At 42.6% G+C, this 18,071-nt stretch overlaps 1 protein-coding gene across 13 annotated transcripts in view; it reads right to left on the bottom strand.

The window, feature by feature from the left end:
* The window catches only part of LOC128752705 (transcription factor 4-like), a 111,481-nt gene extending 100,988 nt beyond the window's left edge, over window positions 1-10,493 (bottom strand). For 2 of the 13 annotated variants that reach the window (XM_053854203.1, XM_053854196.1), the window contains exons 1-4: window positions 10,013-10,358; window positions 9,757-9,848; window positions 9,502-9,540; window positions 6,167-6,239 (exon numbers count right to left, since the gene is read on the bottom strand). In XM_053854203.1, the coding sequence (XP_053710178.1) occupies window positions 6,167-6,239; window positions 9,502-9,540; window positions 9,757-9,828 (184 nt within the window). In that variant the 5' untranslated portion in view covers window positions 9,829-9,848; window positions 10,013-10,358. The other 11 variants (XM_053854202.1, XM_053854207.1, XM_053854195.1 and 8 more) reach the window with 10 other exon arrangements.
* Window positions 10,494-18,071: the final 7,578 nt, after the last annotated feature.

Raw genomic sequence — 18,071 nt, 5'->3', positions numbered from 1 at the left:
GAATAGAGACAAGAGGCTGTTAGTGGGGGGCTCCGCTCGCTCGTTGAAGTGCCTTATCTGTCTCAGTACAAGTGCATCAAATCAAACGGTGGCGCAGATATTATTAAAGCGCCCCCCCCCTCCTCTTTTCCTCGGCTCTGAACTGTGACTTAATAAGCTATGCCAATTAGCGGAACAAAAATCAGACGTGCCATCAGGGTTGTATCTGTTCTTGCCCAAATCTCGCTGCTTGTGCGTGAAACCTGGCTGGCAGAGGCACCACGGGTCTTTTCTTTTGACAGGAAGAGGGACAGAAGTGACAGCTTCATGATTGCGCCATTGTTTGGATGAGAGCTTCATTTGTACGGATGCGTCTTAATGTCACAGACTGGAATAATCCAGCAGAAGAAATTCCTTAGTTCTGCAGAATGTAAATACGAGGGACGATTAGCGCTGGTCCTGGCTGGTGTTTTCCAGGCTGATATAAAGACATGGACGCCAAGCGACACTTCGGCCTTGGCTTCCACCGTCGCCTGCTCCCCGACTGCACAGGCCTTTCTACGTTTGAAAACATGGCATCTGATGAGAGGAAATTTACAATTTTGAAAAGTTAAAAATAAGGTAAAATGTAAAAAGGGGTTTGTGACTTCAACATAACCAACATGGCCCCGCTGTGTCGAGGTGGAATATAGGAGGCCTCCCAAGAGCACACAAATCCAAGAGGTAAAGATGAATACATTCTGCTTCTACGTCGAATATTTCTCCGGATGGAAGAATTCCTCCAGCTTCCAGAGCATCTGCAGCTGAGGCTCATCATCACGGGCTGCCTTGCTTCCTCCGATGATTGATCTGCTTCCATGATTTAACATGGAATTTCTTATAAGAGTAATATTTCCTGTAGGAGCCTGTTTTTTTTTTTGCTTCTATATTCATGTGGCATTGGCAAATATTTCACTCCATGTGGCTGTCACCACCTGCTTGTCCACTGAGGCTGAAATACAAGGATGTGCACCAGAATAAATGTCATTAAAGACTGACTCAGCATTAACTGAATCTGCTGCCGACGTCAGTGTGGCTCCTGGTGAACACAGATGTGACCGCCAAGTCCTGATATTAAAGTATCAACACGCCACCATGCTGCTTTGAAAAATGTATTTCAGTTTTCAGCCTCACCACTTTCATAAAGATCCCAGCAGCATCTGAGGTGGCTGTTGAGCCACAGATAAAACTTGAGATGGGGATTAGATTTCATTATTTCAACAAAAAATTCCAAGTCGTGCCACACAAACCACTGAATTCAGCAAATGAGATCTTCATCTGTGAACCTTGTCGGGAGCCTAAATCTCCACCACTTCTGGTCGGTCCATGGGACCTCACTCCAAAAAAATCAATGGAAGTCTATGGGAGATCAAAGTTATTTTCTGGCCCACTTTGCCTAGTGCCCTGGATCACACATATACTAAATATCATAGATAACCTAATGTAACTTTGGATGGAAAAGCAGTGCTCTCACAGCATTAGAATGCATCATATTTTTTGTGAACTTAGATCCCATGAGGTGGAAGTGGATTGGCGTGACTTTGTCTGCCCATACAGTATAATACCTCAAGGATATTGACCCATGTCGCTGCCAACTAAAGGTGCACAAAATGACATACAACAGATTCTGAAATAAAATGTGTGATCTGTGGTTTATATTGAACAGAAATAGTCTGCCTTCCAATGCACATCAACATCTTCACATGTGATTTCCCCCCACTGAACCACATGGTGGGTTGTTTACTCATTTCTGACTTAGTAAAACTGGATGTACTGTAAATGGTGGTACATTCTGACTACAATGGAAACTTGTGTTCAAAATACAAATCACTAAAAGCTCAATGCATCTGCTGGCAGGACTTTCACTGCAATACACTCACTCCACTCCTCCTCCTCCAAGTTTGAATGTCAGCATCTCAACAGCAAGCAGCCACAATGATTTAACAAATGATTTAACAAATGCAACAAACATGGGAGAAAAGGCCATTTGACAGCCAGGATAAGGCAAATGCAAATAGTATTGAAAACTGCTTTCATTGAATCACTTTTTTGCTTAAGAGTAAAATATTGAAAGGTCAAATCACTTTTTTGGTTTGTTTCTTTTGGATTACTTATACAGTCAACTATTACTTCAATTGTTTTTTAAAATGTATTTATTTTATTTTATTTTTTGAGTCATTCCTTTCCTTTTTGCACTATTCATACTTTATAGTTTCTGGCGAGACAAGCTCTCAAATCAACTAGTTGGCCTTTATGCTTGCAATAAAAACCTTTAAGACAAAAGCCATTTCCTTTTTAACTACAAAGATAAAAAAAAAAGCTGGGTACACCAGACAAAATTTGTTAGAATGTTAAGAGGCCCCACAATCGGCAAACCACTTAAAAATGGAATCACGTGTACAAACGATGGGACAACCAGCTCGGGTCAAAACCAGCTTGGTAACAAATCAGAGATGATATATAGACATGACCAACTTCAAAAAAATAAAATAAAATAAAAAATGAGGTCATTTATCGTGCAGCTTCCTACTCTGTGACAACCATTTTATGGAGCTCTAATCCCAACATTTAAATTTAACTACTGTAAACATGCTTCTCAAATTAATACCTGTATATATTCATGGATTGAAAGGCAGCACGGAGGCTCCTGAAATGGAAACGCAGGTTACTCTTCATATGAAAAGACCTGTTAGACATGGAAGGTTGGAAACAGGTTTAAGGATGTATTTATCTGATGAGGATTTGGAATGACACCTCCTGAACATGTTCGATGGAAAAGCTGAATTTGGAAGTGACAACCTGCACATAATGCGCTGAATTGAAGTCGCCCCTCCTCACCCTCCCTTTGGTCGTATTTTGGGCGCTCAATTCACCTCCCAACACAAAAGCAGCTAAACATAAACGTAGCACAATCGCAGCCGCGTCCCGACTGACACGCTCAGCCCACGGTCATCACCAACCAGCCGCTGGATTAGGCATTTGAATTATTGGGAGATTTTGCCATGCTTGTTGTTATTTCGGGATCATCCCTGGAAAGAGAATGCACACTTCAAACTCGGTGTGTTTCTAATCTCCTCCTGGATGATTCTGTTCAGCCAGTAGCTTCACTTGGCCTGTCAAGCGCTGCCACTGTCTATTTCAGGTCTTGGCTGCTTCTGGTGATTTTAGCGGCTAACACTGTTATAACCAGTCAGACGTGTCGTTTGTCTCCCTGTCAGCGGGGTTGGAAGGGGAATGCGTCGAAGTGTGTGTGGGGGTGTGTGCGAGTTTGTGTGTAAAATACGGCCAAAAATGGGGGAGAAGGTCTGAGGACAAGAATGCAAACATTTCCATTCCTGGTTGCTATAGCACTTTAAACTGCTGGCAGATAATGAAGTACTTTTCCCAACTGTTTTAGGAGCCAAATAAAGCTGAAGAGATGGGCTTAAAGTTGTACTATAGGTGTGTACTCACCATTACGATAAGATGAAGTCACACAAACAGAGTCAAAACATCACCTCGGAAAACATTGTGGCGGAAAAACTACAATAACCTGTATGAGTTTAAGCCAAGCAAGCAATGTATCGACAAACAGTCGTACATTTGGAGCACAGGCATTCAGATCCCGCATTCCAGGACAAAACAATAACAAATCACTGACGTGGTGAAGGCAAACTGAGCAGCAAATCCCCTCTGTAACTTGATAAACTGCAGACACCTTTCATGTCAAACGGCCTTCGGCCCCGATCTACCAACTTAAACAACATAATATAAAATACAACAGTAGAATATGTTGAGCAATATTACCCAAAACATTTCAGCTGGTAGTCGATCATAGATCCTAAATCTATATTTCAAAGAGCAAAGTCATGACCACCTCCACAGACCTAAAATCAATGTCTCCACTCGGGGCCTCACCCCAGCCATTGAGAACCAGCGCTCTCCGTCGTGTGGGTCTATGGAGTTCTAATTAGCTGGATTCACAAACAGCGTCAGCTCATGAAAATACTGAGGGTTGCAGAAAGACACAGCAGGGGGGAACCGAGCGAGTGTGAAATGCATCTTGTAAACGCGTGTGCACGAAGAATGTCTGCACCAGTTTTGTGTGTGTGTGTGTGTGTGTGTGTAAAGCTGTCGTACCTCAACCCGAAGGCTGTAAATGCAACAGATTTCACAAGAATGTAGCTTTTTTTTCTAAACGTTTTGCATGCGTTACACATCAGCAGACGTCTCCAAACTGTTGTCTACAAAAAAAACAAAAACAACAACAACAACGAGGTATGAAAACAAAGCCGGTGCGAGCGTCGGACTCGTTTAGCAAAATGGCTTCCATGTCGCAGAGGGATGGCTAATGATAAACAGCAACTTCAGCCCAAACGTGTCGGAGAGCAGCGAGAGCCACCACCGACGCACCTCGCAGGTGTGTGTTAGTTCAATATAATGTGCAGTGCAATGGTGCAGCCTCTGCTCCACAGTCAATTCAGCGGTGGGACAAAAGAATTGTACATTTTTCTTGCATGTGATTCTGAAGCAGAAAATCACATTTCACACAAATGTACATCTCTAACACAAAGCAAGTCAGCCTCCCTAATGAAGGAAGGACGATGATGAGGAATCTTGCAGCACAATGATTACCAAGGAAGCTCGTCGCAATTAGCTCGAGTGTGATCTCCAGAGTCTTTTATTCCGAATTCTTATTGGTTCTACAGGAACATACACCATGAGATATCTGTAGGAAAATAAACGCCACAGAGTGAGTCATTACGACTGGAGCTGAAATTGTTTCCCACATAAAGAGCTCATCAAATAATGGCTGGAACGCAAACGCTTTTATTATTGGCAATCACAAGGACTTTTTTATTTGAAGAAAAGTTCAAGACATTTCACGTCAGTCCTCATTGGAAGTGTGAAATCACTTTTCTCACCTTTGTTTCAGACGCAACTCGTCCTTTGAAAGCCTCATTATTGTGCCTTTTTATGTAAAAATCTAATAGCAAAACTAAGTGTTTCTTGTGTTTATCAATTATCATGAAGGATGAAGATGGCGATTTACTACACACTGGCGAGTGATATATAATATCGGCTCACATTGATGTACCACGTTGCATGACACACACACACAAGGCTTCACAGAAGCCATTCATATCACCAGTCACCGTGATGAAGTGTGTCTGCAGGTCTCTGTCTGTCGACCAGGGATGGAGGCTTGACCAACATCAAACGGAAAACAGAAGTAACTACTAGTTTGTTCCAAGGAGAGCAGGCCAGTGCTTCATTTATTTTGAAAAAATGACAACCATTTCTTTGCCAGTAAGAAATAAATATGTGTCTATATGACTGATAGACTGATGCTTCTGTATTCTGTTTGGGCTCAGTCTTGGTTTCTGTATGCACCAAATCCAGCACACTTTAAGTGACATGTCCTCGAATAGCCAGCAAGAGAGTTGCATTTAGGGATAGTAAATATAAACATTAACTTTATTTCAGGTGAAATATCAACACAAAAACCAAATGCTTCACATGACAAACAGCTTTCCCGCATCAATAAAATACTTGCGTTTTTTTTCTCAGATCCCTAAGAGCTAAACGCATCGTACCAAAAAACACATCACAGCCACACGCACACAGACAGGAAGTCAAGAAGTCAAAGATACAGGAAGTCTTCCTCGGGTATGAACACAAACAGCTACAGGCAACATTTATTTTAATTTATAGTGAATGACTGGACTAATGGGAGTAGTTCAGCCTTCACATTTTTAAATCCTCATCATCTGCAGCTACTAAGTCTCAGCTATGAGACAATAAAAGCTTGACTGTCAGAATGAATGACAGCTTACCAGCAACCAAAAATTCTTGAAATTAACACGATGAAACTACCAACACCCGGTGGCGGATGATTCACATTCCTGTTCAAGACCTCATCCGGGATCATGTATCTCCAGTATGAGGTCACCGGTCGTCATTAGCTGCCATCCCAGCACGCCACATGCTCAACAACGAAACCACAGCCAAACACTTGGGTCGCCCCAGCGCTACGACAGTTCCACTAAACGAGCACAAAAAACCAGAATCTGCGTCGGCAGAACACGTTTCCCACACGAGACAAAAACAGCAAGCCAAGCAGCGGCCGGCAGGTGTAAGAGGAAGAGAAGGAGGAGGCGTGACGTACTTGAGCCGGAGAAATGTCCGCTCCCCAGGGAGGTCGGTCCGTTCTTTCCACTGCTAACAGGAGGGGAAAACATCTACGAGACAAACAGAGCGCACATTATCTCCGAGAGCCGCAGACAGCAGGAGCTGAGAAACATCAGTGCAGCTACTCATGAGAGGCTTCATTCCATCACACCCAGAACCGTTCTGTCACATCAGCGGCCCAATTCATGTTCAGTGAGAGACGTGACATCTGCTCGCCACACAGTTGGTCGACATATAGTCCACTCCGCCTCTAAATATTTAATAACTGCTTATATTTTAGTGGCCTAGATTCATTGAGAGCAAGACAGATGATGTCACTAATGAAGGGTCAAATGAGCTTAAATATAATACATTTTATCGGCACAAGTGATTACATTTTTATGGAAATTGGTCGGATTCAGATAGAACAAATTATGTCAGCAGAACAAATTGAATTTGACTTAACGGATTATGGAGTCTCGTGTCAGGAGAGGTGAGGGTGACTGTCACCAGTCAACTATTTACTTCATGTTAAAACATTCACATGAGCGTGAATGTTGGTGACTGCCACTATGTTCAAGTGAAATACAGACAGCTTTAAAATAAAGTTGACTCCCCATTTTATCAACTGACATGTTACACAGGTTTTAATAAGTCGCCAAATTAGGAAGGGCTGGTGCACTGCGTCCACGGTCAGACTGTCTGATAGACAGCGTCATGAAAGCTTGATGTAAACATTGCCACAGAAGCTGTGTGGAAAACTACAGTGACCCAGGTCCACCTCTGAGAGTTGCATCAGAAGGAATGAGACCATGTGACTCCTCAGACTTCTTCACTCACTGGCCCAGTTTTACAGCTCACTGTGACATGGACAGGATCCTGTTCGGTCAGTGGCTGAGCAACCCTGCACGGGACAGGCAGCAACACACAGTGAGCTGCCGCCTTCTGGAAGAGCATGATGAAGTACAATATGTTTGCAGTTCAGTGAGTTTCTTGCATTGCCTTGGCCATAGAAAAGAGTTGTTTTTTTTTTGTTGAATGCCTGTCGTGCTATACTACAGCATATTCACCAACTATGTCACCTTCTATTTTTTCTATTAATATTCTGCTTGTAGATTCAGTGAAACAAAGGTTAGAAACTATTATCTTAAGGAATCAAATTATATCAAGTTTTTGTGTCTCTCTGTCTTTGCTGTCACCTCACTATTCATAATTCAAATATATTCTATATATACTATTCATAGTTCAAATATGTAAATGAATGAAACTACAGTTCAAACATACATTGTCTTAGGCAAGGTTGATTTTTGCTGAATCTGACATTATTGACTTCCAAACTGCAAAATATGAGCACAATTATGGAGGATTTAAAGAGGAAAACAAAATATTATTTATCACCCCATAACTTTGTGATTGTTCAATTTACTCTCCCAGCATCATAGTGAGCGAGTCAATAACAAACTACTAATTTTTTTATAAAATCACATGATATTTATGTTGGTACTGGTCAATGGCTCTTGCTACATGGTTAAAAAAAAGACGTTGCCAACACTAAAGGAATAAACTCTTGCAGAACAGTGCTTAATATTAGTCACAGAAGAATCAAGATAATCTCATGCCTTTGTATGAATAAATTGTAGTCTCTTGCTTTACCTTGTCACTGTCAGACTCTGCACAAAAGTAGCTGAAAAACCTACTAAGAAAAGAGAAATACATGTTTACTTGTACTTTTCTTTCAAGACTAAAGGCTTCTTTAACTGTTTTTTAAAGCTTAGGTTTCAGTTTTGTCTGGGTAAAATGTCTATTTCGATCTGAACAATGTCATTGGAGTCGTCCACATGGGTCCTCAGCCTTTCACTGTGGCAACATTTTTCCTCCGTGAGGACATTTGCCTTTCAATTTACTCAAAATTACTACAATTTGCAGCATTCATGTTTAGTCCAGAGGACACACGGCAACATTAGGCCCTGTGCAGTTCTGCTGCCACTCCAAATTGGCTTTTTTGGATGTCCAAAAATGTGCAATAAAATTGAAGTTAATGTTAGTCACTAGAGTTACTAGTCAGATGTTCCTAACGTTGGGTTCACATGTGGTCTGAACACAGGACTAAATTAATTTCTGTAATTTGGGACAGACACACTGATATGTCCCCAAGCTTAACCCACACCATGCCAAAAGTCAAGTTTCAAGAAACAATATGTCGTCTTTCATGAAACAAACTAGAGGATGGTTGTGGTTTCCAAGCCACTCACAACTTTGTGTTACTTTTGTGTAGATTTCCAGGGTGTTTTAACCAAAGGATCAAAATGATCTGCTTCAAACTTTGGTTGATGTACAACCACCAATGTGGCGTTTGGCTGACAGAAAGTATACGGTAAATATTTTGACTCATTTGACCTATTTGAGCGCCAGGATTGACATGGTATAAATTGATCAATGTACATATAGGAGGCGGCCATCTTCACATAAAGTCCTCTCGGGTGGAGTGTTGGAATGGAGCCTCTCACATCCATTGTTATGTGATTTCAACATGTAATGATGAGAACTAGTCACCATCTGCTCCACACACCTACAGCCCAATACCGACTCTTCTAGCTGGAAAATGTAAACGTCTCCGACCTTCTCACTTCACGCGCCGACAGATTTTATTTGTCTCTTAAAAGGGAGAATTAAAGGATGTTTTGATTGCAGCTAGTCGGGGCCTGTGACTGCAAGGCACGACGGGGGTGGCTGCAGCGAGCTGCCACTGATTTGAAAATAATCGAATTGGGATCATTATTGGTATATAAAATCATCACGTTCATTCAGCTGCTGCTCTGTTTTGAATATTTTGAGTGGAATTTCAGGCTTTTATCGGCAGCTTCATTGAATTACTCTGGTGTGTGTTGATATTGGAGGCCGCAGCTGTGATCTCATGATTCTTCCTATTACACTTCAATTCTTTAAGAACAATGACGTGTTTATGTCACGGCCCACTCAACATCTGTCTAAAATATCGAAACATTACCACTTGACATGCGATCGCAGCGGTCTCTATCTATTTTCTCGCTTCCTTTTCAGCCTAAACTTGCTCCCAGGAGACAGGCGAGCGAGGAAACATAACCGAAAGGGGCGGGAGCTTTTTTCTTTCTGTGTTAAGTGTTCATTCTGATGTACAACTTTTCACTGTTTAGCATACGAATCTCATTCCGCAGCTACAAAATGGAGCGTTTCGCATACATCTTGAACATGGAGCAGCAAACACACAGCACTGTCAATTCTACACCCAGAAATTCTTGATCAATTGGCTACACATGACATAAAAAAATAAAGACTTAAAATGAGATATACTACCATGGATGTTGGGAACATTTTCAAATCGCTGTTTCGCATCTATAAGACAACAAAATTACTAATGCAGCATCACAAATTGACCACACACGCACACACAGTAAAACACACCAACATCATTATATACACTGTTGTTTTCCAAGTTAGTGTTTGGAGCAATAAGGTGATGCCGAAAGCTACAGTCACATTTCTTCGTCCTCCTTTTTGCCAGTGTCATCGGACATCTCCTCCAATGTGTCAATAAAAACATGTCCTCACCGCGCTGAAGTCCAGTAAGTCACTGAGTTCCTTGTCTGTTCCCAAAGCTGCCATCCGCTGCTGATGATGCATGATAGCAAAATCACACGGACCTGAAACAACCACAAAAGAGTTGGAGATAGATAGATAGATAGATAGATAGATAGATAGATAGATAGATAGATAGATAGATAGATAGATAGATAGATAGATAGATAGATAGATAGATAGATAGATAGATAGATAGACAGATAGATAGATAAAAAGAGGAGGAAACCTCAGCTGTGTCTCACACCGCTCAGCTCCGGCTCTCTCTTCTCCTCCACAGAGAGATAAATCCACTCAAATCCACGATCACAAATCTCTAATTTTCTTTCATCATCCACGGAACATGCGGCTTGTCCCCGGTTCTGTTTCGGAACAAAAAAAAGTAAAAGGGTTCGGCAGGACGGAAGCGGTTTTTTTGTGTTTTCCTCCAGCCAGAAGTCCGACCTCTCCGCGCTAAGACGCAGTTAGTCCGTGGCGGCTGACTGTCAAGGCGCGCGCGCGTCTACACACACACACACACACGCGGGCGGGCGCACACACACACACACACACGGTATAAATAATAAAGCGGCAGGCGGAGGGAAGGATCACCTCGGAAGTGAGCGTCGGTTCTCTAAGCGTGATTGAGCGCAGCGTGTGGCCGCCTCGCGGTGCGCTGCACTCGGCTGCAAGTGCTGGAGGTTCCCGGCAGCGCGGGACGAACCATGTGCGTCTGTGACTCTGGCTCGGAGTGATTCATGTGGTCTTGCAGCCACCTACTGTAGCTTACACTCCAACTCTCGCACGGCGGAGCTGCTCAAGAGCCACGTTGATGTCATTAAATTACACGTTATTTTTAAGCGTATTCATTCTCAAAAGTGCCGCTGCAGACGTGATTCACGTTCCGTTAGGAAAAAGAGAGTCCCGCTCAGCTGGTGGGACCCACAACCGTCCGCGACAAAGAGGTGGCCCATTTCTGATAGATGCCTCCCTGCATGCTGTGATGGCTTCACCTGTGGTAACAGACAGGTCAAGTTTGCTGTGGTGCCATGCACAATTCACCACTTTTTAAACCCACTGTGCCACTTTGGAGAAACGTTCTGAAAAAGAAGGCATATTTATGTTACAAACCCAGAATAGAAATAACATAATTTTGTGTACCGTAAATGAGTAAAGGCTGTTGACAATGGAGCACAGCCTGTCGCCCTCATCATGTTGTTTGCCATAATTCCATTCAGCGCTGAGCTGTTACGTGGTGCCGTGTTGTGTTGAGTGGGTCGACTCCAGCTGCCCAGGATCAGAACGTTTTCAAAAACACCGTGGACACAAACAGTCTGTTTGCTACTTCTCCTGCTCAGGGTCACCAGAGGCTGGCTGAGGTCCAGTCCTCTGGTGTGTCAGTCACAGGACCGTCACACAGACAGATGCGTGGCAGGAAACAGCAGCTCGAGGAGAACTGCAAGGAGGATGGAGGTTCAGATGAGGTGAGGTGGCCGTGCAAATATCCCCGGCTGTTTTTAACTACTGCATCCAACCCCTGCTTGAGTCTGTCTGGACTTTTCGACTCAAACGCTACGAGATGTCAATGCGAAATGAAGTGATAGGCCTCTGGTGGGAAACAGACAGGTATTGGAAATGTCTGAAGAAACCACATGAGTGTTGCAGGGCTGTGCCTCTCAGGTACGCCGGAGACAGACAGGAAATCAGCCTGGAACTAAAGTGTTGCAGCTTCTGACATGAATGGAGGAGGCTTATCAGAGAGAAACTATGATTTTGAAAAATCAGTAACTGGACACATGTCTTTGTCGGCTTTGAATTAAAGGTCATATACATCCAACATCCAGGCCAGGTTGCCTCATTTACTTCACTAGCTACAATGACTCCGAACTCAGCAGCATCACTGACTTTTCCAATATTTCTGTCTCCTAGTGCTAACTTGCTAAGTGATGGTCGAGCCGGACCTGTGTCTTCAGTAGGAGGCGATTTGATTTGAAGAAAAATAAATAAATAAATAAAAATAAAAATCGAAAATCCAACAGTGTTTGAGCTGAAGTTGAATCTCTTCACATGTGCTCCAGTGATGACACTTACGGAGCATTTTGGTGCTTTTTTTTTAAACTACAATTTTCCATCTATCAGCTGAATCTCATTTATTCTGCATCAGTTTCAGTGACATCACATGATGTGGGGCACCTAGAATTGTTGAGTGACACATGTATCCTGTGAAAGGAAGTTCTTTTTTTTTTTGTCAGTCATTTATTTAGCAAAGATGCATCTCATCCAGACCCAGGCCTGGGCAAACTGGCTAAATCTGGCACCATGTGCAAATAGATGGAGGTCAAAATGTCTGGCATGACCTGGTGCACCGGCTGTCTGCTACTAGTATGTGAAGTCCATTAGATTCAGTAAAATTATCACAAGCAGGAATTTGATCCATCCATTCGCTTTAATCCAAGAGCCTTGCATTCAACTGATCTTAACCGTTCTATTCGCTATTGAAACCAACATTAACAAATGGCCGGAAACCAAACTAGAATGCAAATGTTTTGATGATTAAATGCACATCTAAGTTAATAGTGACGAAACAAGATGTTAAAAAGTTCTAGTTTAAAGGAGCTGGTGATCAGCAGGGTCACAGAGAAGAAATAGCAACACACACTCTCACGCACGCGCACACACACAGAGAGAGAGACTCTCTGTGGTCTCAAACAGTATGTTTTTGCCAAACACCTGTGTAATCGTACAGCTGTGGAGAATGCTGGGAACGGACGGGGGGAACTGAACACCACACAGCTTATACTGCGTGATTCCATCCAGATCACCGACTGTGTAGACTAGGACGGGGGTGGGGGGCGGTACATAAGCCCTGCTCTATACGTGTGTGTGTGTGTGTGTCCATCCTCCTCCCTCTGCAGCCTGTCTCATGACCAGCCCTCTGAAGTGCACCAATGAGGACGGCGCCGCTGTCATTTCTTGGCCTTCATACAGTAATTAAATCTGTTGCATCAAATGGAGTTGGAGGCAAAACAGAGTCACCACCGTGTTTTGGGGGCGGGAGGATCTGCCCCATCCCTAAAACAGCACCAAGAATAAGTTGCAAAAAAAAAAATCGTTCCTCTGTCGTTTGTTTGTCTGGCTATTTGTCATCTGCGGTGTTATCCCACTTCTGACGCCATTTGTAAGCTAATGAATGACGTCCAGGTGAGCAACAGCTAAGTTCCACTGTGGTGACCGATGGAGGGTGAAGATACTAACCACAGGACCTCCACAACTGTTTCAGTAAACGTTCTAAATGACAAATTTGTGAGACATGATGTCATTTTCCTCTGGTTGACAAAGTGATTTACGATTTGGCATTCACACACTCACACACACACACACTCCCCTCTGCTGGGCGGGGGTCACTATAAGGTCATGCAATGAATGGCCTCTCCGTTTTGAGAATTCTCACAGTTTCCACTTGAAATGTTTGAGAGAAACTCATAATGAAAATAAATTTGGGGCCTAAATCAATATTTGCTAACAGGTGCACTGGCTGATACTTTCAGCACTGTTTAATTAAATCTGGATTCCTGTCTGAACGTGCAAGAAAATCCTGAAGGGTGATTTTTGTGCGCGACAAGTTCCAGTAAGGTTCACGGAGATGACACCAAGAATGCAGAACCAACATGTTGGGGAACTATAAAAGCAGCAAAAGCTTCAAAGTGTTAAGCTGGTCTGGGGTCAGTTTCAGCCTTCGGAACACTGGCCTTACTGTGAGGATGATGTTAATGAACAGTCAGAGACTTGAAGAGAAACTGAGCTTCTTTTCATCCTTCTAGCTCAGCAGGTGTCAAATCTCTCATGTTTACACTTCTCTCCTGCAGAAGAGAGAGTGTGTGCGCGCGTGTGTGTGTGTGTGTGTGTGTGCAGTGTTATCCCAGTCCTGGCTGTTTTTGGTCACAGAGGCGGGTGCCAAGCAGATGGCAGCAGTGGTTTACCCAGGTGTATGTACGGTATTTTTATGCACTGCCTTGTGTGTGCGATCAAGAGGCAAGAAAAAAAAAAAATCAACAAATTAACTTCTTATATCAAGAAGATTAAAACCTCACATTATTCCTCATACGATATGTTAGCACATGAATACTGAGGTACATCATGGAAAAAACTGGACGGGACTCGATCCGTTCCAAACAGTTGAAGAGCCACCTGACACATGGATTTGAGTACTCCAAAAGTCCCAGCTGAGATACGAAGACAGCTAATGTTTCCCAGCAACACAAAAGGTTTGAAGTCCCCTCAGACTTCAGTGAGAGAGAGCGAGAGAGAGAGCCTAGCCACATGGCTGCTTGGAGATCCTGGTGGTGTCAGACGGAGGATGATGTGTCGATTGGAGTTGTCATCAGCTGCTGAAGTCGTGAGCCACCCTGGCTCACGACTTGAGGCTCTGAAGATACAATCAATGGTCTTCGCAGCTTCCCACCAGGGACAGAAGACGAGCACAAGGCAAGATAACTTCCTATTGTTGCCCTACATGCTACGTCAGTGTTCTCAAAAGATTTTGATAAACAGTTGCAGTATCAAATAATCAAACCACTGTTCAGCCTGTGAGTTCAAATGAAGCGGTGTTTCCACTACGTCTCTGCACAATGACGAGAAAATGCACAGAGAAAGTTCAAGCACGGCTGAAGGGCCAAATCCAGGCCATCAAGTCATGTTATGTGGCCCATTTTTTGAAGCTAACCACTGTGAAGCCCTATGCCAACAGTTAAACAGGCACCATCTATTTTTTTTCTTTCCTGGCTTACTGCTTCTAAAACATTGTTTTTTCATCGACAGTCGTTCCTTTAAGGGAGTGTTTTTTTCACGAATCGGAACACCAAGCAGCAAAAGGTGAGACCCACTGCAGTTGTTTAGTGTTTAGTCCAACGTGTATTCTGAGCCACCCTAGAGATGAACTGCTAGGAGATCAGTATCTGTCTGTCGGGCATCTCTGGCTTATGGCACCGCCACATTAGCCGACTGCACCTTGCTTATGCCGACCGTCTGAGAAATCATCTTTAAGATGAGGATTATTTTTACCTTTTGATTTATTAACTGCTAATGTAGGTTGCTGTGTTCAACTGTAACTTCTGCTGACTGGAGGTGCAGGACTCATGTGGGAGCACATTTGAGTATTATTGTGCGTGTGTGCGTGTTCAGAAATGTTAAAAGGAAGTCAGAGATGCAGCGTCAGCAAACAGAGGGGAGAAAGTTGAGAGATATTCTGGGAGAGGAGTTGCACTGACCCAAGCGCGCATCCACAAACACACTTTTTCCCAATTCGCTGTGTGGCCAAGTGCAACCTAAAAGTAGCTTGAGTGTGTTAATATTCGTGTGTGGACCAATCTTTGACAAGACACTGATCTGATCAGGACATATTGCTTTGCGCAGATGTTTTGACCGGTCCACATTGAGTTTTGAGGGTGAAAACATCAAAATAACTTCAACGTTATAAATGGGTTTCTGTTTGGTTCAGAGTCCTGGTTAAGGTGAGCCATGTGTTGGATGGTTAGGTTTACAGGGAGGGGCTGCGGAAAGGGTTATGGGAATGAGAGGTCCTCATAAGGGAAGAGATACAACTATGCATATGCGTATTTTAATGACAGTCACGTGATTGACACATAACCATCTTTATATCGCTCATGAACCTCTGGCACATCATAGCATGTCAAGCTTGTCTAAGCTGTTCAAAGAAAGCCATGGATTTCTCACAGATTTGCTGGTCGCCACCCAGGACTCAGCACACTGTTGCTTTAAAACACTACCCTGAAGTAAGGAGGAAACATATGCAGAGTTTGCACAGTTAAACAAGTGCAAAAAGATGCTATTTCTGCCCTTGAAATTGATCCCAGTCATTCACATCTCCCTGCCCCCTTCAATGTTATCTATTTATTTATTTATGTTGCGTTTGCAATCAGTTTTATTGAATCAACCATTAGTAATTCAGCATCTCAGAACACAATATTTAAAATGTTATTATCTGAACTTACTGCTGTCCACTGTGATTAAATAATATTTAAAATTTGCCAGCTTGGATTAGCTGCTGTTGATCTATATGCTATTCATTTTATTCACAGGTGCCTGGACTTGAATAAAAATGTTCATTACTGTTCATTTTGAGCTCCGCATCGTCATTTCAGGACAATAAATGTTCACCCACAAGTGATATGATATGTGTGTTTTGTTCCCTGCCATAAGCCTGAGTCAAAATCCGACAAACAAAGTGGCATCTGTCTTTTCAGACATTGTTAATAAACATGCGTAGTCAAATTTGTGGGCCTGCTATTATTCAATATTGTTTTTCCATGGATTTGCTATGTTTGGCTTTCATACACTAAAGACCGAGCACATGTCTGAATGGCTGGATATTTTGGCAGCCGGAAGCATGAGCACCTTCTGTGTGTTGATATTTAAATAAAAGGTCAGTTTTCTGTTGGAAAGCTTAGCCCCTACAATCGGACGTGTTCAGTGTGTTGGTGGGTGTCGGTGCGTCGGTGGGTGTTTAATTGAGCAGATTGCTCCTTAATCTCTTGTTGTCACTCCCTGGATTAGACTATTTTTAATATAACATCACAGAATTTAAAAAAATCCTCCCTGGGAAAATGTCCCTCTGTGTGAAACTCGACATGTGAGCAGTAGCTACGCAGCCTCATGAAAACTTGACCAGTCAATGACAGAACGGTGTATGGTTAACATCATGGCTTTTGTTGCTTGTTGGGACTGAAGAGAGCAGCTGGAAAGAAAGGAAATCATGTTCAGACTGCAAACATTATGAGTATGACCTTACAAAAAACATTGGTTTTTAATAGATTTCACTGAATTTCGTTTGTGTGTTTATATGGAGATCACATGCATTGATCAATCTACAGGTCTTTCAAGGCTTCTCACTATGCAGTAAATAAAGTTTTAGATTGAAATGCATGATGCGCTCAGATCTGGGTTCTGTTGTGTGGGTGTTCCTCTATTTTTTTCATATCTCAGCAGAACAGTTCTTACCATTGCAAACTTCATCAGCCGAATGTCGCGGAGATGAGATAAGTTTATCAGACCTGTGTGTTTTACCCCCAAAATTGGCGCCATTAAATGGCGAGTTCTCGATCAAAAGGTGCAGTTACACACAAAAGCAGCGGGGATTAAGAGTGTGTGTGAGAGCAACATTAAAGCATCTGCTGACATTACAGTCAACTTCAGGGGAAGTACCTTAAAACTCAACTTGCAACACACACACACACGTTTGCAAACACACACACACTGCACACTGCAGCCTTTGAACAGCCAGATGTTTCTGTGCCGCAGGTTGGAAGCATCAATGTACCAAAGAAGTTGGAGGTTAGTCGGGTCTGAGGCTTAACCAGTAACAGTCCAGTTGCCCGAGGACTTGCACAAGCACACACATACATACACATACATACACACAGTTGTGTGATACAACAGGTACTTAGGACAGGAATGTGATGCAGAGATATTAACACACACTTGTGTGAATGCTCATCATGCTTGGCTTGTGAATCTTTTTTTTTTTACAGGGTATTCAGTTGAAGGTGGCATGCGCAATGCTACAGTGGCCCTGAAATCCACCAGGAAAGAAACCCTCGAAGTGGAATCACAAGATAAGTTACTTTAGAAAAGACAACAACCTCTTTGTGGACTGCATGCAGCCTGATGCTCCTGCTAGCTTGTTGGAGCTTGGTGTCAAACATCTTCATCGTTGTGATGCTGTTGTGATCTATTCTCCATATTACATAACACCCTTGTCTGGTTTTGAATTGACGGCATGAGAAACATTGGAATGAAATTTCCTTCAGGACCTCATTATAGACTGCAGCTTTTGTTATTGACCATCAAGGAAAACAGACGATAAGTGTTACATTTATCTTGATTTGCTTTCATTACAATATTGTAAAAAAAAAACAACTGTAATAACACCAAGACATGATATGCTTTAAATATGTTTTTAGATTTAGATTACATTCTTTCATTTAAAGATTCTTTTAGATTGGAATAAACTAGGTGTAAAACATGTAGCTTTAATACACAGACACATTGTTGCGAGGTATTTTATCCTCATTCATTAATTTTATTTCAATATATAAGCTAAACATTCATCAAAAATGGGGCAAAGAAAAATAAAGCCCTTGAATAGCTAATGAGTTGGGGTTGGGTCTGTACAATATATGTAGATAATGAAGGTAATGCCTCCTGAGAGCCGCATAAATACAAGCAACAGGTAGATCTGGGCCGCACTTTGCCCACGTCCGACTTGGAGGGTTTGTTTTTAGTTATAGTTT

Source organism: Synchiropus splendidus, chromosome 1, assembly GCF_027744825.2.
Source record: "Synchiropus splendidus isolate RoL2022-P1 chromosome 1, RoL_Sspl_1.0, whole genome shotgun sequence".
Classification (NCBI taxonomy): Eukaryota; Metazoa; Chordata; class Actinopteri; order Syngnathiformes; family Callionymidae; genus Synchiropus; species Synchiropus splendidus.
This window is presented reverse-complemented; position numbering and strand designations above follow the sequence as displayed.